The sequence below is a fragment of the Oryctolagus cuniculus genome, chromosome 9 (assembly GCF_964237555.1).
Source record: "Oryctolagus cuniculus chromosome 9, mOryCun1.1, whole genome shotgun sequence".
In the NCBI taxonomy this organism is placed as follows: Eukaryota; Metazoa; Chordata; class Mammalia; order Lagomorpha; family Leporidae; genus Oryctolagus; species Oryctolagus cuniculus.
In genome coordinates, this window is record NC_091440.1 from 100,856,843 (window position 1) to 100,882,214 (window position 25,372).

The following is a 25,372-nucleotide window of genomic DNA, read 5'->3' on the forward strand; positions in this document are numbered from 1 at the left end:
CAAATACTTCTAATTTTTTTTTTTTTTTAGCTATTTGAGTAAGACTTTCAGTATCTCTTCTCTTTAGAAATTTCATTCTGTAGCAAGAGAATCTCACATGCTCTCTTAAGTACAATAAGCTCTTCTAAATCATTTTACCTTAGGGATACTAAAAACATTTTATATCATTGTCTTTTCAGATCTTTACTTCTATTAAGATGAATATTTTCTAAGAAATACAATATGTACTAAAGTTAACAGTTATCTGGAAATTATTTGATATATTCCTGGTCAGATCATCTAAATATTCATGGTTATGGCAATTGTTTTAAAAAGAATAACTGCTTTAGAGAGAATACTTTGGTATATTATTAACAGGATGAATTTTGGGAAGAAGTATAATAGCATATATTTTAGTATCATCTTTTTTTCTAATCTTGTTTTATTAACCTAGTATAACCAACTATAGGTCTAACGATACATATATTATTGGGTTGTTGTGAATACTGTGATAATATATATCAAAGAACTGTCACAATAATAGGAGCTCAAAAAATTGTCCTTCCCTTACCATGTATTGCCCTCACCCCTGTATCTCTCCCCAAAGGTGCTGTAGGAACCATCATGGTGCTTGTAATTCAGCTGTCTCTGGTAACCTGGAATGGGAGGGTAACAAAACAATGATAAATTAACGTGCATGATGAGACTAGAAAAACTTCTAAAATGCCTGGCATCTCTTGTGACCCTTCCTAAATTTTTCTGTAATATATTAAAAGATTCTGAGCCTTAAACATTTTATTGGAAGTAGGAGAGTGGATGGTTTTCATGAAATTGATATCATTGTAGTTTTCATAGTGTGATAAGCTAATATATCATAGTATTGATAAGTAACTCAAGTCTACTGGAAAATTCAATTGAAGTAACACTGTCACTTTGCTACTCACTCATTCAATCACTCACCAGTGTTGAGATAGTGAATGGCTTTGGACTTAATCTCTGGAGTCAGCTGCTGTGTTTCATTTAAATAATCCAGAACATAGATGTTAGGAGCAAAGAGAGCCATATTCTGTTCTCCACAACCATAGGGCATCTGGAGGAGATTCTGTGTGTTTTGCATGGCAGAGCCTAATATGTCTCCTGGGAAATGAGAGAGATGGGAAGTCATAAAGTTCAGAGATTATAATCTCTCAGAATTATTAAAAATAAACTAGTAAAAATGAGGATTTTTAGGAAGGTTGAATCTTTTGGGAACAGAAATATGATTGGTATTGATAGAAAAGCCAAAAGAAGGGGAGAAGAAAGAACTTAAAATTATTGTTGTGATTTTGAATAAATATTAATGAAAAAGAAATATGGTAGAAGATGTTAGTGCCCAAATCTGGAGAGGGCTAGGCACTCACCCAAAACTGAAACAGAGGCTCGGGCAGATTCGTTTACCACATTTAGTGGCAGCTCTAGGAATAATTGGTAAGATAACTCACCACCTAGAAAAAGAAACAGATCAGTCATATGAAAATTATTTCTGCAACATACATTTTTGAGGAGCTCTGCCAGAAACTAGGTCTATGCCTAAACTTCTGAAAAGTAAAATTATTTTAAATATGGCTAGTTGGATTCTGAGATTTCCAAAATTTCTTATTCAGCAATCTTTTCTCCCCCTATGAACAGTTTCAAAAAAAGACAAGTTGATAAAAGTCCAGTGATGCTGTGGTTATGTTGAAGTCATCCAGTGGCTAACACAAGATGGCTATAACCAGATAATCTATTTAGTGCCCATTCCTAACCTCTTGCTCAACAGTTTCATGAAGGAAAAAATTTCAACAATTTCAACAAAGGCCTCATGAAACAAACAAAGAGAAAATCCCTCAAGATTCTGAATTCTACAATATTGTCATGTCCTTTCTGTCAGATTTTAGCAGATATGATGTTAGCATATTTATGGATAACCTAGAAAATAGCGAAAAGCAGATAAAGATGAATGTTTTTTGACTCTTTGGAAATACAAGTTACTACTAATAAACATACATTTACTTTCATTTTAACCTTGCTAATAAATTATATGAAGATGAACATGAAAGAAGTGTATTTATTTCCATATGGTATCCTTTTCTCAAAACATTAACATTAAAACTTTAGTAAGAAAACAGATGTCAAAGTTAAAACACAAATAACCAAAGAAAACAAAATATTTGAAAATAGAATAATTGATACTAATGGGCATATCTTTTTTTTTTTTTTTTTTTGGACAGGCAGAGTTAGACAGTGAGAGAGAGAGAGAGAGAGGGAGACAGAGGTCTTTCTTCCATTGGTTCACCCCACAAATGGCCGCTACGGTCAGTGCGCTGTGCCGATCCGAAGCCAGGAGCCAGGTGCCTCCTCCTGGTCTCTCATGCGGGTGCAGGGCCCAAGAACTTGGGCCATCCTCCACTGCCTTCCCGGGCCACAGCAGAGAGCTGGACTGGAAGAGGAGCAACCAGGATAGAACCTGGTGCCCCGATCGGGACTAGAACTAGGGGTACCGGCGCCACAGGCGGAGGATTAGCCAAGTGAGGCGCAGTGCCGGGCTAATGGGCATATGTTACTACCATCTTAACTTTGGTAAAATATATGAAAATGAAACTAAGAGAAATGTATTGTTCATCTTCTCTTACTCATAAAATTAATACTAAAGCTTTTGTAAAAAAGCAGATGCCATAAGTGTTAAAAGATGAATGACCAAGGGAAAGAAAATAATTGCAACATATCCAGAGATAAGAATTAAGGATATGAAGGTAATTCAGAATACCAAAAAAATAAGTTCAGCTTAATATATAATTAGAGAAAAATAAATTTTTAAATAGCAAAATATTTTTACATAAATTTTTGGCAAAATTAAAAACATTGATGGTAACAAATGACAATAGGCATACATTGTGAAAATGTATACTGATGGAAGTATAAATCCATTTAGGTAATAAAGAGAGAGTTTTTTTAGTTCTACTGAAACTAAGGCTAGAGTAAGGAGGTGGAGTAAGAAATTTCTCTCTACATCACCCCCCTCAAAGAAGTTCAACTAGTAGTTATCCACAGAATACAAAACCTTTTTGAAAACCTCAATACTTGGAAATAAGTATGTGACATTTGTGTATCTATTAGCAGGGTAAGAAGGATGGTCTCTCTTTGATCATACCACCCTTCCCTTTCCCCAAGTTGGCACAATGGCCAGATGGAGATTTTGCTACTATCACACTGGAGAGGGAAAAGGGAACCACAACTGGTCATCCAGCTTCCCTGGCATTCTGAGATGATTCCCAGGATGCTCACTTTGACCTCACCTTACAGGTAGTATTGGGGGTAAAGCAAAGCTAGGCCATGGAGATTCAAGTAGAAAAAAAGAAAGGAGGCAGGCAGAGCTCATAGCGCATGCATGCACATCTTGGTGATACTTGTGTGTTCCTTCCAGCATTGATGCATAACCAGAAATGCCAGCCACCTGTATATCCTATGTTCAAAGCTAGCTGGTTGCATTCAGGAACACAGTGGGAAGTTCAACCTGACATGAGTCCCTAAATGGTTAGTATTTTCCCCTAACTTTAGAGTCCACTGTGATGACTCTGCCAAGGCAAGGAGGTACGTGCTTCTACATACTTCAGAGAGATTTAAGGGATAAATCTGCTTGTCTTGTGTATCCAAGGAGTACCCCATCTCAGCCACAAAGCCTGCTTAGTGACCCCACCCAGCACACATGGACATGCCTACCACCATACATTTTGGAGAAGTGGTAAGGGTCATACCTGCTCAACCCAGGGAGACCAAACAGCAGCTAAACAGCTCGTGTCCACCCATACAGGGAAGGTGTCCTCCATCATCCACTTCTAAGTATCTACTCCTGTCCATCCTGAGCAGGGACTCCATCTAACCTTACATCCCAGTCCACAGCCCTAGCAAACTGAAGATTCCAAACACTGGAATACCCAGCCAGAAATACACCTGGCAACTGGCCTGACCACAGATCATTACAGTACCCAGAGAGCAGCTCTCCCTGATAGCAGAGCTCAGCCAGTGATCTTGCCACACAACAGAGCCCAGCCAGCAGCCCCACCTAACATCAGAGCAAAGTCAGCAGCCCAGCTAACTAGAGAACCCACAACAAGCTCTGCCTGTCTGGGATTGTCACCAGCTGATCTCTTCAGAATCACAGGCTAAACTAAATAGTGAAGGTTTATACCTGCCAAAAATACCCGTGGGAGCCAGGAGAACTGGCTGTCTCCTCAAATGTGCAGGCAACAATGCAAGGAAACAGAATCATGAAGAAACAGAGTTATGCCACCTCCAAAAGAAACTAACAAACTTCAAAAAATTGATTGTAAACAAATTGAAATCCATGAAATGACTGACAAAGAATTCATAATACTCCTCTTGAAAAGTTCCGTGGATTATAGGGCTATATGGATTGAACACTGAATCAAATTTGAGGAATAATACATAAACCATGGGAGAAGGTTGACAAAAAATAGAAACAATAAGAGAAAATGAAATAGAAATCTTACAGATGAAAGCAATGATTGAAATAAAAAGTCACCAGAAAGTTTTAACAGCAGACTCAACTTAGCAGAAGAATCAGTGAACTTGAAGATGGAATATTTTAAACTGTCCAGTTAGAAGAGAATAAAAAAATGGAAACCTATAAAGACAAAGAAAGAAGTTCTGAGAGCAGTCAATATAAAGTTACATCTTTTACTATAAGTTTCTTAAGTCTCTCCTTAAAAGATTGACAGGATTTTAGGTACAGTATTGTCATCAAACAGATATGAAGGTCACAGCATCTCTTTCTTTGGGAAGTAGATAATCCTGATATACAAAATTCAGTGTTGGAATGCCATGAATTCAGCTGTCCATTTGCTGTATTACTAATTATTCAGAGAAATAAGTCTTTTGGAAATATGCATTTGATTCTACTCACTTTCTACCTATTCTTATATCATACACTGGTCAGAAACACATCTTGGTATTTGCATAGATGCTGCAAGAGACAGACTCAGAATGTACGAGCTAAGGATATCCTCCAAGTCAAACTACTTGGTCTTACCAAGAACCAGTTTTCTGATTTGTCAAATGTGTGAATTGTACTTCAGGTCATACTTACCTCATAGAGAAGGTATAAAAGTAACATGAGAAACTTTTTGGGTCTCAGATGTTAGACAAGTTTTAATCAATGTTATTTTCATTATGATACTTGATTCTTACCTGATGGACAAAGCAGGGAGTTGAATGTTTCTTCCTTCTCTAGTCCTTCAGGCTTTAGGTGAAAGAAAGAAAAGTTAATTGAGAATGGATTGATTTTCAGGACATATGTGTTGGTAGGGTGACCACAGATTCTGTGGTCAGATTTCATTTTCTGTTAAAGAGAAGAATTTGAACTGCATCAAATAAATAATTCTGTAAGTTTAGTCAATATGAAATGGATAATTTAATAGATTGGAAAGCAAGTGGAAAATAAATAAGTCAAGAGACAGAAATGATAGATAAATAGATGATAGAATATAATATTATTAAATATACATGTGTTATATATAGGAATATTATAGTATGCATATATGTTATTATGGATTTGTTATAGACTATATACTAAGGATCCTTGAGAACGTCATGAAAATATGTATCATGAACACTATGCCTGAATTTCAAAGAGTTTTTATACCAAAAAGTGTCTTTCATTCCATTTTTCCAAAATATTTTGAAGTCAATGTTTTTGTATAGCTCAGCCACTTGTCAAGTAGGCAGGCTTACTTACTTCAACTAATAGGGGCTTGATGATTGTGTCTTTCTTCCCATGTTCAGGAACCACAGCCACCTCATTCTCACATAGCTCTTGAGACTCCAGTGCCTCTGCGCTTACAGTGAAATTCACACTTCCTTAAAAAATAAAAAGTTACAGTAGATATGAGTTCCATTAAATCCTTTCTTCTATGCTTCCAAACTAAGTACTTATAAATGTCCAATGCCCCATCATCTTTTGTTTTAAAAAACACAAGAGCAGGGATGGGAGCAGCCTAAATTAGAGGTCAATGACACTGAGAAACCAAGATTTATGTGGAGATAGGTAAGTGGTTATGTCCTTCCAGACATCCTAGAATGAGAGGAAACAGCATCCTGCCACCTGGGGTGTTTTCCTGAGGGAAGCAGTGCTAGATATAAGGACGTCATTGATAGAATCCTTGAAGAATGAATGGTTTCTAAGAGTCTGTCCCCACCTAATGACTTTGGAGTTACTTTCCAGGACACAGTTTGCCGCCCATTCCCACAGATACAATGATACTCTTGTTTCTCCTTCACTGGGACAGCTAGGAATTGGGAAGAGTCTTCCAGCTGCACACTGACCTGCAACCAATATGAGACAAATAAATTAGAGATAGAAAAAGATCAGAGGGAGATTGGATTTGGAAACAAGCACATGGATTGGTTAGAGTCCAGGCTACCTACTAATATTAAAGATGATGTAGGCAAATACAAACTAGTTTTAGTATGTTTAGATGGATCTGACATCTGAATGTTAGTGTTTTGAGGTAACCTGTTATTTCATGTGATGTGACCAGAGGAGAGGTGAGGTAGTGATGGTAGGTTGCTTGTGTGTACTCTACTTTTTTAGCCTTAGATTTTGACCATACCCTCATACTCTGCTTTCCCAGCAGAGTATACAAGATTTATAAATAGTTGTTGTTTCAACAGAGGTAAGATTATTGTAAATGACTTTTTTAGAGCAATGTATTTATTTATTTGAAAGGTGGAGTTACAGAAATGGAGAGGCAGAGGCAGAGAGAGGTCTTCAATCAGCTGGTTCACTTCCCAAATGGCTGCAACGGCCATGGCTGGGTCAGGTGGAACCAGAGGTCAGGAGCTTCCTCTGGGTGAGTGCAGGGGCTGAAGTACTTGGGCCATCTTCTGCTGCTTTTCCAGGCACATTAACAGGGAGATGGAATGGAAGCGGAGCAAGTGGGATTTAAACCAGTGCCCATATAGGATGCTGACCTGGCAGATAGTGGCTTAACCTGCTATGCCACAGTGCCACCAGCCCCTATAGACAACTTTTAAAATAAGATTTAATATATTAAATGAGATGTGAAAATTTAAATACTTTGAAGTGTAAAAGTTGAACTCTTGGAGAAAACTAGACATGAGAATGAAGAGCACTGATTTTTATTGTTTATGTGAGCAATCTTTATATTATATAAGCTACCTAAGTTTAAAGTGTTGAGATAAGGGCTACAAATTTGTTTTAACTTGCAATTTGTTACTTGTGGATTTCAGTAAGTATAACTTACATAACATATGGGTATATCTCCCTCAGAATACTTTCAGTATTCTTCTTCTGGTGTGTGTATATTATACAAAGGATTTTGTCAACATGCCTACCTGGATGCTACCTTCTGCTCATTTTTGGAAAGAAAGCCCCTTACCTGGATGCATTTGGGAAGATAGTTTAAGACAGTAGCCTTGAGTGTGAAGGCTTCTCCACGGATCACAGAGTAGGGCATTGTAAGCTCCACAAAGAAGGGCTGGAAGGCTTGGAGAGAAGCAATGGGAGACAGACCAATTCCGGTGTCATTGGACAGGCAGAGGGCGCTTGCTTTCCACTCAGTGATGGTATCAGGGACTGTGACTCCTACTTCAGCCACACCTGATGAGCTGGGGAGGATGAAATGTGAAGAACAGAAAGTAAGCAGTTGAACAAATCCTTCCTAGGAAAAGAACACCTACAAGTGATTCTATTGTTACGACTTGAATACACTCAATAGAATTATCAGTAACAGAGAGTAATAAAGACTAAAGAAAGAAATAATGATCTTTTAAAAAGAAAGGGGAAAATTTAATCAATTTCAGGAAGAGGAGAAAAGCTGCTGAAATTACAGGAAAAATTCAGCAATATCAGAATCAGCCTTACTGTTTATGGATAGAATAAAAAATGAGGGGGTTCTTCGAAAATCTTAACCCCATAGGAAGTTCATCTAAAAAAGAGTTTACAGATTATATATTGAGCAAGTCTCTAGAAATTGAACCCCAAAACTCTAAATAGGAACCTAAATTTCCCAGGGAATCAAATTTCTTCTTATAATCTCCTGGAATAAGGCCCAATACGGGCCCCCATGGCTCTCCCTCAGGCACCTCCATGGTTCTCCCTCAGAGAGCCATATAAAATAAGCTTTGATTGAATTGTTGAAATTGAGCTTGAATCAGCAGTGTCAACATCAACCTCTCTAAATACGCCATCTAGTATTCCAGCAGTATCTGCTTCTTAGTTCCTGTGGCAGCAATAGTTCCTTTGCTCCAGTGCTTTTGCCACATTCAGTCTTTCTTCAGTTCATGTGGTAGTTTACAGAAACTAAGAGCCACTGATTCCTCCTTTCCTTCCTCCTTGAATAAACATTGATCATCTTGCATCAAATTCTAAGAGGAATATGAAATCTCATCATGATCTTCATGTTATTCCACCAAGACAACCTCCTCCTTCAAGAATAAAACCCAGAGTTCCTGTTCCCACTGGTGGATTTGATGGAACTCTGCATAGCCCACCTCCACCACTGCCAAGAGATCTTCCTGATAGCCTTCTACCAGTCTTCTTTGGCTTCCAGAATACTTTATGAACTGTCCATTTAATCTTCAGTCTCCTCCACTAGAACATATTCACAGAGATCCAGAGTGGCTCAGAGACATTAATAGGTGTCCAAATTCACCAAGCACGGCTCCTAACAGTACCTCTCCAATGGTACCATGTTAATGCTATGTGCTTAGTTCTAATCACAATAATCTTGCTCATCCTCCAGCTCCCTCTTCCCACCAAGGCAGAATTCAAGCCCTCACCTACCAAAACTGCACCAAAGACTTAGAAATGGGAGCTTTCACATTCTCTATTGTACAGACTGTCTTTGCTAGAAAGTGCTGAAACTCCTCAGTGATACTAGCCATATGTAGTCACTGACACTGGCGTAGTATTTGCAAAGGTTTTTTAAAATGTATTGAAAACAGGAATAGTATTTTAGTACTGTTTTGTAATGCTCTTACAAAAATGCTACTGATTCAAATAAGCTCTTAAGAATTGGAAAAATCAGAACACAAACATCTTTCACCATTATCTTCAGATGATCAGTAGCATTGCCTTGTCTTAGATCCTCAGTGCTGCCAAAAGGCTGGTATAATGAATTTATATTTGCACTGTAGACTCCGCTAAAACATTATTTAAAGTGAAATTGATTCACAGAAAGGGGCTAGAGCTTTTGTGGAATTTTTCAAATTTGAGTAATAGCTGCCTTTTTAAGGCAACAAATTTACACAAGTATGGGTGCTATATGGTGTTGCTAATTTTTAAACCTCTTTGACCATCTTCCAGTTTTTATTTCTAGTTTTTACATCTAGGAGAATTGTGAACAGTTCCTAAACTGTTTAATGTCAGGCCTTAAATGCCAGTTCTTGCTACTGAAGGCAACAATGAAAAGTAAGATGACAATAATAGAATGCACTGTTTATTATTTTGTCAATAACCCAATAGTGGAGGAAACAAGGGTGTGTATCTCATTCGTATGCACCTTTTGCTTTGGCAGACTATGTGTCTTTGGATGAGCATTTGCCTCTTGTTTTGGAAAACAAAGCTAATATGCCATGAATGTACAGCTTTCTTTATATTGTATATTTAAAGATAATGCTAATAACCTATATAAATTTAAGTGACTTGAAGACTATAGTACATTCTCCTACTTAACTAATACATAAATTCAATGAAAAAAATTTTACAGCATAGAAACCAACTGTTTTGTCTCCAAACCCTGGTCACCTTCTCTTTAAACTCATGTTAACTGAATTTTTTAAAAAAAATTCTTAGATTGGTAATCTTTCAACCATCAAATACTTAAAGCTTTATAATGTTTTAATCAGCAAAAATGACAGAAAGTATGATCAATGCTTGAGATGGAAAAATGAAAGTCCTTTTGTTCCAACTCTGCTTTCAATTTTAATCTGTATCAGAATCATCTATAGACATATAAATGTAGTATAATCTTTTACAGACAATATAGTTACAAACAAAGTATGTAATTTGAGATTGTCCTTAAGTTCTCTTCTCTAAAACACTGATATGTTCCTGGTGATGGGTTCTTACTCACCTAGTTCTGGGAAAGGATGGGACCTGCTTTCTCAAATTCTCCAAGAGAAGAGAGATCAAAGAGATGGCTTTCAATATGTGCGTGAGCATTTTCAGTGGCTCTCTGCCTGGAATCAGCAGACATAGAATAGGCAACAACTTCCAGCTTCCAGTTGTTGTTTTTTGTTTGTTTGTTTTTCTGGAAGGAATCTTACTGAATATCTCATGTGTCAATTTTCCCAGCTGCTGCCTAAGGGTTGGGCCCTTAATTAGCCTGCATCTGAGAACTTAAGGAGCAGCTAATCAGTAGTCTTTCAACTATCTCTGGGGGCCAGAGAGGACATATGGGCTCAGTTCCGTCAACTCCTTTCGGTAGTTTGCTCCAGAAATAGAGCACCTTCAGCCAACTTACCTATCTTTGAGAATAGAAGGAACAAACATTTGCTAGGCCCTTGGAGGTGACAATGAACAAAGAAATTAGTTGAAAGTATGTGTGGTCTAAACAAGAGTGGAGGTATTTGCCACTGTAGCTTTCAGTTGAGTGAATGGGAGATCAACTCCAACCCCAAACTTTTCCCTGTGGATAAATAGAAAGATCTAGGAGAAATAGAATGGACTAGAAAGTTTATTTAAATTTTAAAAAATGGCTAAAAACACCCCAAAACTGGGGAATAAAATATAAATCCATATACAGGAAGTTTAAAGAACACCAAATAAGATGAATCCAAAGAAATACACATGGAGACAATTATAATAAAATTGACAAAAGTCAAGGTGAAGAGAAAATTGTAAAGGCAACAAGAGAAAATTTGTGTTTTTTTTTTTTTTTATGTACGAGGGAAAACCCATAAGACAATTAGAGAAATTTACAGCAGAAACTTTGGAGTCCATAAAGGGGTTGAATTCTACAAGGGCTTCTCTAAAAACCGTAGAAAAAATGAATTAAAGGAAGTTTATTTGGTGTAAATTTTTTTGAAATTCATACATATCTTTCATAGTACACATTTTTCAGAATTTTTGCTGACACTTTATATGTTCAAAGTGCTGAAAGAATTTTAAAAACTCCTGCTAAACAAGAATACTACACCCAACAAGACCATCCTTCAAAAGTGATCAAAAGTGAAGGGGGAGATAAAGCTTTTCTCAGACAATCAGAAGTCAAGGAAGTTTATCACCTGTAGACTTGCAGAACAAGAAATGCTAATGAGAATGTGTCAAATTGAAATGAAAGAACCCTAAATAGCATGGGAGCATAAGAAATATGGACTTCATTGACAAAGGTAAATAAAAAAGTAGAAGTATACAACTCAACTCCTTTTTCTGGGTATAAAAACAAAAGAATCAAAATCTGCACGCCATATGATATGCACACTCCTATGTTCATTGCATCATTATTCACAGTAGCCAAGATATGGACATAGAATATCTGTAATGTATGAGTGGATAAAGAAATTGTGGTACACATGATGAAATGCTATTCAGTCTTAAGAAAGAGATCTTGCCACTTGTGACAATGTTGATGAACCCAGAGGACATCATGCTAAGTGAAATAAATCCAGACATAGAGAGAAAAATACTGCAAGACCTCACTTGTATATAGAATCTAAAAAGAAGTTGAATACATAGAGTGAAATGGTATTACAGGGAGTGTGTGGGAGGGGGTGAATTGGGCGATGCAGGTCAAAGCATACAAAACTACAGCTATGTAGTCTGAATACATCTTCAGATCTAATGTACAGCATGAAGACTATAATTAATAGTACCATATCATAAACTGGAAATTTGAAAAATGAATGGAATTTAGGTTCTCTTATCACACATGCAAAAAAGTGTGAGGAGAGATGTTAATTTGCTTTACTTAACCATTTCTTTGTGTGTGTGTATCAATATATCATGCTGTGCACCCTAAATACATGCAATAAAAATTAAAATTCACCAAGAATTAAAAATTGTGATGTATATATCTGGTTGCTTCTTACATATAAAGAGAGTTACTTACTCCACCACCACCAGGTCCCAGATCCACGTCTCAGGGAAGTACTTTCGGACTGTTTCTCTGTGAGCCTCTGAAACCCTCGTTTCTTTTACATTGCCTAACAGTCTGCTGCTCATTGCAACTGGCTCTATGGGGGTGGGGTGAGAAAGAAGACAGGAATAATAAATAAATACAAAGATACTGCTCAGGAAAGATTGTAGTAAGTGCTTTCAAATACCTAAGTAGGGTATTGAAATAGAGAGTAGTCAGCAGAGGGCGCTTGTGTGATTTGGGAAAGTCTTTCTAGGGAGGTGATAGGTTAGCTGAATTCTCAAGTATTGGAATAAGCTCAGCAAGAGGAAGTAAATTCCAAGCACAGAAAGCAGAGACCTTGGCAGAAACAGCATGAGATGGTCTGTGGAGAAGACTCTGTGGAGTCGTGTGTGGCTACTGCCCACACTGCTAAGTGGAAAAAAAGTGCTGTGACCATGGGGTTAGGAGGAAGGCAGGAGCCCTGGCTTCTATTGCCGTGCTCTGTGGGAGCAAAGAAAAACCACGACATACTATTATGACAGCGGTTTTGAGCAACAGCTTACAGGCCTGAAAGGATCAAAGATCAAACAGGCTCTTTACTCCATGTGGTGTCAGAAGATCAGAACTGGGTCCTGTCACATCATTCACTCTCTGTTAGGGGTATGATGGGAAATATTTAACCATTACTTCTCCTAGGGAGGGAAACATGTGCTTGTATACACGTCAGCTTACTATAAATCTTACTGATAAAGCATTACAGTATATGCTATAAATAAAAATGTGAAATAATCTTTATAATTAATTACACATAACCAATTGTTTCTCAGTGAATATTTAACAGGTTTTTTTTTAATTTATTTTTATTTGAGAGAAAGAGAGAGAGAGAGGAGAGAGAGAGAGTTGCTTCATCTACCAGCTTACTCCACAAATGCCCACAATAACCACACTGGACCAGGAAGCCAGGCAGCCTGGAGCCTGGACTGGGACTCCACTTGGGTTTCCCATGAAAGTGGCAGGGATCCAAGTACTCGGGCCATCACCTGCTCCCACCCAAGATGTGCATTAGCAGGCAGCTGGATTGGAAACCAGGCACTCTGATTGGGGATGCAAGCATCAAAGCAGCAGCTTAACTGCTATGTCCCAAGGCCTGCCCCGATATGTTACATTCTTCTGTCTGAAGTCAATTTATCTTCAAGTGTGATTTGACAATATAAGACTATCAATAAGTGCTTGATTACTGTCTGATTCATGAAAGAAGTAGCTCCCATCACAGATTATGTGAGTGATTCCAGCGTGAATGTTGGCTGATGTTTTGGTAAAGCTGAAGAGCTTCTCTGCTTGAGTAATGAGAATGTAACCCTGTTTTGCGGCAATTTCTATTTCTGTTTACATTGATCCTGTGCTTAGAAACTTTCTTTTTTCAACCCAACCCATCTCATTTATCAGAAGCAGATATTCTCCTTTATTTTGTGTATCTGTATCATTGTACTTTTCACACTCTGCCTTACATTCTCCAGCTGTGCATTTGTGGGTGGCTTAACACAGTCAGATCTGGGTTCGTATTGACTTTTGAACTTGAGCCATGAGCCTTAATATATCTTAATTATACTTTTGTCCCCTTTGCTTTACTTTTTGTGACATTTTATCTTTCAAAATCCTTTCATTTGATTTAACATATTAGTCAATACTTCTTTTTATAATTCTTTACCTGAATGTCGGAAGACATCCGGTTCATACACCTCCGTTTTTGAACATACTTCAGGTTTGTGAATCCTTGAGTTGGTTAATACCTTTAAGCCCATATCCTGCAAAGAAAATTATCATCTAATCAGCATACATATGTACATATTATAAAATATATATACATATGCTTCTTTTCACTAGATTTACTAATCAAACCAACAAACAACCTTAAACTTAATATTCGCATTTGTAGAAGAGTTGTTAACATATTATAGTGGTAATCTCATTTTGTTCTTTAAGCTCTTTCAACAGTAATTATTTTATATATGTGATATTTATAAATATCATAAAGCAATGCATTTCAATCAAAAAGAAAGCTTGATTCATAGTCCAAAAAGCACTAGTTCTAGTGCTATTATTTTTAGAACATCTTTTACTGTTAGTGCCCTTGGAGAAGTCATTTTACCTATGTTCCATTACCCTCATTCATGATAAAAGGCACTAAGATAAATAATTTCTTCCATGTATAATATTTTAATAATCTGAATAACTGACCATATACAAAACATAAGCAGTTTACCTGTAGAAAGCTATACATATCTTTTTCATTTGTGTTTGATACCGGAGAATACATGATTCCATTTCTATAGATAGTATGGTAACTGATACAATCGCTGTCGTCTTCATCCTCATTCAAACGGTCAGGGAAGCCAGTGAGGTCTTTTAGTGGTAGCAGGTTATAAACCTACACAAATGCAAAGGACAAAGGGCAGATATATTTGTGGCTTGTCTATTTATTTGCTTAAATCCAAGGAGAAAAAAGCAAGAATAATCCAAAACACTTTGATCTACATACTCAAGGATCATAGTATTTTGTCACAAAGTTCAGATGCAAATATTAGATTTATTACTAAAATGAAATAAAACTTCAGGTATTGAAGTCTGCCACATTTAAGATATAGAGAGTTTTGTGATGATAGAATAAAATGGTATTTTTGTCCCAATTTTGTGGTTAGCAAGTATGTAACAAAGTTAATAAATACATGTTTGAAACAGGCATATGAGTAAATACTGTATATATTCGCTACATAGGGCAGGATGATATTTTTAAGGTATTATTCATGGAAACAAATTCTCCTGATACTCACTCAATATTTAGAACATTAACTACAAAATACTGAAAATGATACTTTCAAATCCATTTAAAGGGGAGAAATAAGACAGACATAAAAAAGTTGACAGATGTACTGTATTGTGTGTGCAGGAGTGTTGAAATTCGACACTATCTCAAAGGCGACTCCTTGTAGTAACATGCCCCATTTCCTGACCCTGTTTCGTTTTTCTGCAAAACATGTTATATAATTATTGCCTGTCTCATTTCTGAAAATGGAAGTTTCAGAAATAATAATGGATTTTTGTTCTAGTATTTCATGATCAGATTCTCCACACTTGGTGTAGTGCCTAGAATACAGTATGCATTAAGCAAATAAGTGTGGAATGAATGACTTAATTACTAGTAGGAATTTGTTTCATTAGTAAAACATAAACCAAAGATTAAAGGAACTAGTGTTGTCACCTAGGCCTACTACTAAATACTTGAAAGCTTCTACTTTATTATCAACAAATTAAATAGAACTATTTGCCTATTCAATCCACCAAGATTGTTCTTTTTAAAAAAAAATGAGAACTCTAAAATTATGTTGTAGGAATGTAAAACATTTCTGTTACTTTTCTAAACATCTTTTGGCTTCCAGTACTGAAATGTTTCCTTTCAAATTATTTTAATATTTCCTTTCTTTTTTTTAAAGATTTTTATTTATTTATTTGACAAGTAGAGTTACAGACAATGAGAGAGAGAAACAGAGAGAAAGGTCTTCCTTCCATTGGTTCACTCCCCAAATGGCTGCTAAGGCCAGTGCTGCGCCTATCCGAAGCCAGGAATCAGGTGCCTCCTCCTGGTCTCCATGTAGGTGCAGGGGCCCAAGCACTTGGGCCATCCTCCACTGCCTTCCCAGGCCACAGCAGAGAGCTAGACTGGAAGAGGAGCAACTGGGACTAGAACCTGCATCCATATGAGATGCCGGCGTCACAGGCAGAGGATTAACCTAGTGCGCCACAGCGCCGGCCCCCTAATATTTTCAATTAAACTTATTAGAAGGACTAAAAAGGAAGACATATTTTCTTATAAGTTCCTATTTGGTGGAAGAAAAAATTCCCTTTGTACAATTTTGATGATAAAACAAACTTCAGAAGAGTTTATTCCATATGAACTCATGTTGAAAATATGAAGGTATAAGCAAACTACTATTAGTATGTTGTTAAGTAGTTTCTTGTTGTTCCACTACAGTACACTCTTGCTATTTCTTCTATTAACCTGGACTTTAAATTATTTCATAGACTAATATCAAGTATGTCTAGCAATTAATTTATCCCAATTTTTATTCAGCAGAGACAGCACCTATCTTCCTTCAGAAACTATATTCAACTTGAAACATCAGTTATTTCCACTGATATAACTTTTGTAAAAATGGGAGCTTGCTATTTCATTCAGCCTGTGAAGTCTTAGTGCAGGCAAATGTATCACTTTTATTGTGACTTTCAAAATGATAAAATTGGTTTGAAAATTCATGTTATTGGATTCATGAAACTCTGAAATGTCAGAGACTTTGGAGAGTGAGTGGCCTATGTACATATAACATATATATATCATGTAAATATGTACATATAATGTAAAAATTATGTAAAGTTTTCAAGTGACTTCCTTGATACCTTAGAGTTAATTATTCCTTCTGTTTTGCACACCTCTACCTGTCTTACAACACTTTACACAGTCTACCTTGCTTTCTCTCCAGCAGTGCATCTGTGGATGGCTTAAGAGTTAGGTTTGAGTTTGTATTGCCATGTGACCTTAAGCTAGAACCTTAATGTATCTGAATTAGAAGTTCTTTAAATCACCTTTTATGCTTCAATATATTTGATTCAATATATGAGGCAGTGAATTCTTTTTTGTTTTTTATATCTGCAAAAACTAATGTGGCTTGTGTATATGTGTGATATATGTATGTATGGGATTCTTCAAAAAGTTCACGTAAAATGCACATTATGAAAAAAAAAGCCATGTATATATTTTTAAAAATCTTCGCAACAAAATAAACTTTTAATTCCATTTTCCCATGAGTGTTTTGAAGTGTATGTGTGTGTGTGTGTGTGTGTATGCTTTAAAATGCTTGTGGGAAAATGGACATCCATACAAAGTGTTTTCAAGTTTTATTTAAACGAGCATCTAGAAACTCATATGTACTTGTGTGTGTAAGCATGGGGAAAAAAAAGATTAAATGTATCTTTCTCACTGAAGAAAGTACCCAGGAAAGAGCTCAAAACTACTAAGTTCCAGATAGAATATAATTTTAATTGCTCTTATCCTATTCAAATAAGCATTTCTTCCTGCTCTGATTCCCTTGCTAGGTCCTTCCTGAGCCCAGAGGTTGACGGAAACTCACCGCGGATGAGGACAGCTCGGCCTCAGGCTTCATGAGCAGCACACTTTGGTCCACAGCGCGGAGGGCGCAAAGGGACTGAGGAGAAGCCTCGACTCGCAGCTGGGCGTGTGAGGCCGGGAGACCTTGTGCTGGGCTGAAGCCCAGATTCACCTGTGGAATTGGGGGGAAGGGGAAGCTCAGAAAAAATAAATGTCTTTATTTTACCGGGATTCTCCTGTATTATCTGGTTGTTTCTTGTGTTCAATATGTAACTACTTCTCTTGACTTCCTGTTGGTTGGCATTATGTCAATTCTGACATTTTTTTAATCCTTATATTTAACTTTGATTTTCAAGAACGAATTTAACTATTATAACTCATCTTTTCTTAAATAGTTTTACCAATTTATTTTATTTATTTAAAAAAGGAGAGAGAGAGAGAACAAGGAGGCATGCACTCCTATCCACTGATTCATTCCCCAATGTCTGCAGTAACTTGGAGCCAAAATCTCAATTTGAGGCTCCCATGTGGTAGCAGGGATTCAGTTCCTTGAGTCATCACCTGTTGCCTCCTAAGGTGCTCATAAGCAGAAGGCTAGAATCAGGAGAAGAGCCAGGACTGTAACTCAGCTACTCATACAGGGGTACAAGCATCCCAAGAGGCATCTTACTGCCATGCCAAATGCCCACCTCTACTATAAATATGTCTACTTACTATAAAATATTTACAGCTTTAAAGTTTAAATTTTATCATATAAAACACTCACCTTGTTGACCAGACAGTTTTCAACCTTATATTTTTCAGAATCCCCAACTACTTCCCCATCAGGTAAAATGGTATAGATGAGCAGTCGTGCAATGGGAGCTATGTTTAACTCCACAGGGATTGACACAGAAAAATGCCCTTTCACTGCAGCACAGAAAGAAAGAGAGAAAGTGATCACAGGTTGGACATCTCCAAGAGCTGAAATGAAATTATTCTCTTGCACAGTTATTGTAGGGTTCTGGTCTGGTTAATGACTTACTGTTTGTAGAGCTAATAAATAGCACATATATCAGATGATTACCTCTAAGAACCCTAACTTCAGGAAAAGAACCTTTACCAAATCTTGTCTTTTGTATTTAAGTCACCTATTGGTTTATCGCCAATTTTAAGATTTAGCTCATCTGCATGGCATTCTGATGCTATCAAAGTGTATGAAGACATGTACTTCGCAACCATTCCATCTACATCTCACTCTAGAAGGTAAGGAAACTTAAAATTGTATTTATGCTTACATCCTCTTTAACCTTACATTGGGCCGGCGCCGCGGCTCACTAGGCTAACCCTCCGCCTAGCGGCGCCGGCACACCGGGTTCTAGTCCCGGTTGGGGCGCCGGATTCTGTCCTGGTTGCCCCTCTTCCAGGCCAGCCCTCTGCTGTGGCCAGGGAGTGCAGTGGAGGATGGCCCAGGTGCTTGGGCCCTGCACCCCATGGGAGACCAGGAAAAGCACCTGGCTCCTGGCTCCTGCCATCGGATCAGCGCGGTGCGCTGGCCGCAGCGCGCCGGCCGCGGCAGCCATTGGAGGGTGAACCAACGGCAAAGGAAGACCTTTCTCTCTGTCTCTCTCGCTCACTGTCCACTCTGCCTGTCAAAAAATAAATAAAAAAAAATACAAAACCTTAACCTTACATTGCAAATATTTTTTCTTTTGTCCTTGATAGAATATTATTACAATAAAATTATTACTTGTCGCTCCCCCTCTTCGTGGAGGAACGACACAGGACCCTGCACTGTTCTTTTGTCTGCTCGGCCCTTCCCGGGTTTGCTGCTGGTTCTTCCCGGGTGGGCTACCGACCCTTCCACCTCCGTGGAAGGGCGGTTCCCCCTGCCACTTTCCCCACTTCCGCGGGGGAGCGGCACACCGCCGGCCGGCTCTCTCGGGGGCTTCTCGGGGGGCTGCTCAGATGTTCCTCAGGTGTTCCCCTTAGATGTTCATGGTGCATGTTGTCTCTCTCCTCCTTTATAGTCCTCTTCCACCAATCCCAACTCTGTTACCCACACGCGGAGTACGCTGCTCTCCTGCAATCAGGAGCAGCATCAGCTCCTGCAGGTCATCACTCAACTTGGCGAGAGGCAGCTGCGTAGAAGCTGTTTACTCCTCTCCCAGCACCATATTGTGGGAGAGCAGATGCATAGAATAAGTCTTAATTCCAGTAACTTAGTCTAGTCCGAGTTGCTCCCCACAATTACTAAGCTTCTTCAGAAGTTAGTTTTAAAGCCTATGCAGATTCTCTAAAGGTTTCGTAAAGCTTTCCCAATCTACTAATGTGTTGCTATGAAGACAGAACCAAAGTGTAGCTATCAGTGATTGTTTTCTAAAAAGTCATCCTTTAGACTCCATTAGGATAGAAGAAACTTTCATATGTTTATAGTTTTCCTTATTTGTTCATGATAAGAGTTCAATGCAATGTAGGAAATACCTAACTTAACACTTCATAAATCATAACTACTTTCAAAAGATAAGTAAGATATGTATAGAGATATAAATGACTCAGTGCAAGACATGGTATACAGAAAGAACTCCAAAACTTTTTGAGAAGCGAGTCAATAGATATTTATGGTTTGGCCATTTGGAATAAGCATAGATTTCAAATAATCTAAAATAGAATGTACTGAAAAAAGTAAACAAGTATTTGATATGGGGTGAAAAAATATTATTGCATTCCCTCCCTCAATTCCCTCCCTCAACTTCCCTTTATTGTGATTAGAAGGAAATTACCTGTCTTGATTTGAATGAATTTCTGATATTTCTGTAGTTTAAGGTTTGAATGTGTCATAAAGGAGCAGAAATGTGGAGATTATGGAAAATACTCACTGTTACCCTGCTCCACAGGCAGCGTATGAGTCCCAGTTAGAACAATGCCTCCCTTTGCCATTATCTGCAAAAAAGAGAAAAAGAAAGCAATTTTGTTTTCCTTATGAAGATCTTAACCTTGCCTTCTATGCACTTTGCTTATTTCATTGGGTTCAGGCTGTCAATAATTAACTGCAAGAGAAGTCAAACTTTCGAAGGAACATGGATCAGAAGTCTAAGAGTGATGTACAAAGAGCTTTGTAAGTACTTGCCCCACAGAGAGTATTTACTGAGAGATGAGTCAATTCAATGACCTCCCTTCTTACCAGATAGTAAAAGGTGAGCTCTGTTAGCTCCTGTACAACCTGTTCATTCAAAATATAATGTGCTCGAATCATCTGAGTTTGACCACAGGGAAGTTCATGTGACAGAGGCTCCAGGTGGACAAAGCTGTTGCTTAGGGAGAATACACGTTGAGCAGTGTGATGTGCTTCTTGATTATCTTCTGAGAGCCATCTGTAGTCATGACAGGGCCTCTGATCCTTGTATTTGGCCTAATGAGTTAGGAAAACATTATTTTGTAGATCGTATGTCATAAAAAACCAATGTTCTCACAAAACTGCATAAGTTTACATCCTACCTTATTTAGAAGCTAGAAATTTGTTGCTTTACAGTAAAATGTGAGAGAGATGGACCTTATTTTGCCTATCTGTATCAAATACAGACATGGCTTTGCCTTGCTGCTGCAGCGGTTCCTGGTCTTGTCATTTATATTTCTGAATAGCATAAAAGGAGAGATCATTTGTTCTGCTTGCCTTGTTCAATATATTTTTTGGCTACTTTCTACAGAGATAAATTTTGGAGCTTTGAAACCTCATTTTGCAGAAACTCAAGAATTCTGCTTCAGAAAAAAGCTACCACTTTTACTATGGGTTTCAATTAGGCATTATGAATAAATGAAATATTTTAACCTTAGGGATCGAGAAAACTTTCATAAAAAGCACTAGGGTTGAATGAGCAAACTGAAGTCTACCTCTCTGGGTCTCAGGCGGGTTGTTTTGAATGTTTCCTGTAGTTGTGGATTCTTATGGCTCAGAGGCCCCACTTAACTTGTATTTCCAACTTTTTTTCATGTACAAATTGTTCTTGAGATCTTTCTGGGCTTCCTCAACCTTCACTCTCAGGTTCCAAGTAGCAGGAGTGAATATTTTTGCCAGAAAACACTTTGTTCATATTTCAATATATGTTCTAGTGATAACACATGTGTGATCACCAGTAAGAGGGAGTATTTAAAAATACTGTTTTTGGGCTGGCGCCACGGCTCAATAGGCTAATCATCTGCCATGCGGTGCCAGCACACCGGGTTCTAGTCCCAGTCGGGGCGCCGGATTCTGTCCTGGTTGCCCCTCTTCCAGTACAGCTCTCTGCTGTGGCCAGGGAGTGCAGTGGAGGATGGCCCAAGTGCTTGTGCCCTGCACCCCATGGGAGACCAGGAGAAGCGCCTGGCTCCTGCCTTCGGATCAGTGCGGTGCCGCAGCGCATCGGCTACGTTGGCCATTGGAGGGTGAACCAACGGCAAAGGAAGACCTTTCTCCCTGTCTCTCTCTCTCACTGTCCACTCTGCCTGTCAAAAAATAAATAAATAAATAATAATTTAAAAAATACTGTTTTTGCTGTCAACACTAATAACTGCCTAGAGCGTAGAAAGCATTCAAGGCAGTTCTTGGTTGTTAAATGGGTAAACCTTCACTTTGGAGCAATTAGAGGTATAAGACTTTCATCTATTTAAAGCTGAATCAATAAAATGCATTCTTTATTACTTCTTTATATTAACATGAAAATTCATGAAAGGCAGAAGTTTTTCCTCATCATGATTCTGTAATATCCATTGTGCATCCCTAGTGATGAATAGGGACTATACGTCATTTAAAACAAATTATATGTGAATGGGCAGACAAAGGGAGAAAATTAGAATAGCAAGAAAAAAAGCCAGACCATAACTTATGATATATATGTATATTTTTAATCTAAATGCTAATTGTTGAAGGCAGATTAAGGTGACTGAGATTTTCCAACAATTCTGTCTCCACAGAGACATCAATTTGATAAGCTATTCACACACCAAACTACCTTCATAAAACCTAAAGAAGGCAGTGGTGAGGCCATCATTCCCAGTTTTAGTTCAATAGTAAGAAAAGATGCATTTAAGAAGGCAAGAAGGAAAGAGTTGCTGGAAGGAAATGAGCTGAATGAGGTCTCCAAGGGTACACCAGGGTAGCAACAGACCAAAAAGAAATGCAAATCAATGAATTGCCTGACAAAGAATAAGAATCGGAGAACTCAGAGGGCTTCCATAGCCTTGGAAACTCATGACTGGAGCATAGGGAGACTACTGATGCCATAGACAGGAGTGTCAATTGGTAAAGTCAACAACAGGAGTCACTGTGCACTTACTCCTCATGTAGGATCTCTGTCCTTAATGTGCTGTGCATTGAGATTTAATGCTATAACGAGTACTCAAACAATATATTTCACTTTGTGTTTCTATGGGGGTGCAAACTGTTGAAATCTTTACTTAATGTATACTAAACTGTTCCTCTGTAAAAAAAAAAAAAAGAAAAGAAAAGAAATTCTCAACTCCCAACTTGACTCTCACTGGGATTAAACATGACAATAGGTCTGATCTGATTTCATCATCATTTAAAAAAAATCATCTATTATTTTTCACTTTATGTTTCTGTGTGGGAGCAAACTGTTGAAATCCTTACTTAATGTATACTAAGCTGATCTTCTGTATATTAAGATAATCGAAAATGAATCTTGATGTGAATGGAAGGGGAGAGGGAGTGGGAAAGGGGAGGGTAGTGGGTGGGAGGGACGGTATGTGGGGGAAGCCATTGTAATCCATAAATCATACTTTGGAAATTTATATTCATTAAATAAAAGTTAAAAAAAATAATGATTTTAAAAGAACAGTGAATGAGATATAAATAAGAGAATCCAGATAGATAATTCAAGGAAACTAGGAAGATAGTTCATGAAATGAATGAGACAGACTATAAAGAGACAGAAACTATTTAAAAATGGATCAGAAATCTTGGATCTAAAGAACTCAAAAATGAAATAAAAATATGCTTGAGAGCCTCAACAGAAGACTTGAACAACAGAAGAAATATCTGATCTTGAAGATACCTCTTTTGAAATAACTCAATGAGACAAAAAAGAAAAAAGAAATGAAAAGTAATGAAGGAAGTCTTTGAGACTCATGGAACACAGTTAAGCAAGCAAATGCTTGCATGTCTATTTTGAAAGAAGAAAAAGGAAAGATCATAGAAATCCTATTCAATGAAACAGTTGCTAAAAACTTTAAAGTCTTGGGAAAGATTTGAATATCCAGGTCCAAGAATGCCAAAGAACCTCTAACAGATCACCAAACAGGTCCTCTCTGAGGCATATTATAGGCAAATTGTCAAAAATATGAGACCAAGAATTCTAAAAACAGCAAATGGGATGCATCAAGTCACTAATAAGGAAATCCCCATTAATGACAGGACTTGTAAAACAGGACAGAATGAGATGAAATACTCAAAGTCCTGAAAGAAAAAAAAAAACTCACCAACCAAGAATGCTACACCCACAAAGATATCTTCCAGAAATGAAGGGTAAATAAAGGCTTTCCATGACAAGCCAAAACTGAAGCAGTTCATCACTATCAGGCGGACCGTTCAAGAAATGCTTAAGGGAGTCCTACATCAGAAGAAAGGGGATGATAACTACTGTCATGGGACTTAGACTCCAATAAAATAGTATTGGGGGACTTCAATATTCCACTTTCACAAATAGACAGATAACCATACAGAAGATCAACAAGGAAACAGCAGATTTAATCAACACTATAGACCAAATGGATCTAACAGATATCTACAGAACTTTTCATCCTACACTTGAAGAATACACATTCTTCTCAGCAGTACATGAAACCTAATCTAGGATTGACCACATACTAGGCCATAAAGCAAGTCTCAGCAAATTCAAAAGAATTAGAATCATACCATGCAACTTCTCAAACCACAGTGGAATGAAGCTGGAAATTAGCAACTCAGGAATCCCTAGAGTATATGCAAACACATGGAGACTGAACAATATGTTCCTGAATGAACACTGGGTCGTAGAAAATCAAAAGAGAAATCAAAAACTTTCTTGAAGTAAATGAGGATAACAAAACAACATATCAAAATTTATGAGATACAGCAAAAGCAGTGTTAAGAGGAAAGTTTATAGCAATAGGCGTCTATATCAAGAAATTTGAAAGGCACCAAATAAATGAGCTATCAATACATCTCAAGGATCGAGAAAAACTGCAGCAAACTAGACCCAAACCAGTAGGAGAAGAGAAATAATTAAAATTAGAGAAGAAAACAACAGAATTGAATCAAAAAAAAATTACAAAAGATCAGCCAAAGAGCTGGTTTTTTGAAAAAATAAACAAAATTGGCACACCATTGGCCCAACTAACTAAAAAAGAAAAGACCCAAATCAATAAAATCAGAGATGAAAAAGGGAATGTAATAACAGACACCACAGAAATAAAGAGTCATCGGAAATTACTACAAAGAGTTGTATGCCAGCAAACAGGGAAATCTATCAGAAATGGATTGATTCCTGGACACATACAACCTACCTAAGTTGAACCATGAAGACATAGAAAACCTAAACAGACCCATAACTGAGACAGAAATTGAATCAGTAATAAAGTCCCTCCCAACAAAGAAAATCCCAGGACCAGATGGATTCACTGCTGAATTCTACCAGACATTTAAAAAAGAACTAACTCCAATTCTTAAATTATTCAGAACAATCGAAAGAGAAGGAATCCTCCAAAATTCTTTCTGTGAAGCCAGCATCACCTCAATCCCTAAGCCGGGAAAAGATGCAGCATTGAAAGAGAATTACAGACCAATTTCCTTGATGAACATAGATGTAAAAAATCAAACAAAACCTAAATGAAAGATCTCCACGAGTGAGATCCCAGTGAAAGGAACAGGTCATCAAAGTAGGAGGTACCTTTCTCTGAAGGGAGGAGAGAACTTCCACTTTGACTACGACCTTGTCTAAATATGATCAGAGTTGGTGAACTCAAAAGGCTTCCATAGCCTTGGCAACTCATGACAAGAGCCTAGGGTGATGACTGATGCCATAAACAAGAGTGTCAATTTGTTAAGTCAAAAACAGGAGTCACTGTGCACTTACTCCTCATGTAGGATCTCTGTCCTTAA

At 37.7% G+C, this 25,372-nt stretch overlaps 1 protein-coding gene across 3 annotated transcripts in view; it reads right to left on the reverse strand.

The window, feature by feature from the left end:
• Positions 1 to 25,372, reverse strand: part of LOC100349077 (alpha-2-macroglobulin) — a 61,007-nt gene that overhangs the window by 11,836 nt on the left and 23,799 nt on the right. For all 3 annotated transcript variants that reach the window (XM_008259806.4, XM_070049280.1, XM_070049281.1), the window contains 14 exons: positions 20,423 to 20,650; positions 20,118 to 20,181; positions 18,026 to 18,168; positions 17,282 to 17,431; positions 14,362 to 14,526; positions 13,807 to 13,903; positions 12,090 to 12,213; positions 7,416 to 7,644; positions 6,213 to 6,339; positions 5,753 to 5,874; positions 5,206 to 5,257; positions 1,380 to 1,463; positions 940 to 1,116; positions 551 to 635 (listed from right to left, as the gene is read on the reverse strand). In XM_008259806.4, the coding sequence (XP_008258028.1) occupies positions 551 to 635; positions 940 to 1,116; positions 1,380 to 1,463; positions 5,206 to 5,257; positions 5,753 to 5,874; positions 6,213 to 6,339; positions 7,416 to 7,644; positions 12,090 to 12,213; positions 13,807 to 13,903; positions 14,362 to 14,526; positions 17,282 to 17,431; positions 18,026 to 18,168; positions 20,118 to 20,181; positions 20,423 to 20,650 (1,847 nt within the window). The remainder of the gene's footprint in view (positions 1 to 550; positions 636 to 939; positions 1,117 to 1,379; positions 1,464 to 5,205; positions 5,258 to 5,752; positions 5,875 to 6,212; positions 6,340 to 7,415; positions 7,645 to 12,089; positions 12,214 to 13,806; positions 13,904 to 14,361; positions 14,527 to 17,281; positions 17,432 to 18,025; positions 18,169 to 20,117; positions 20,182 to 20,422; positions 20,651 to 25,372) is intronic.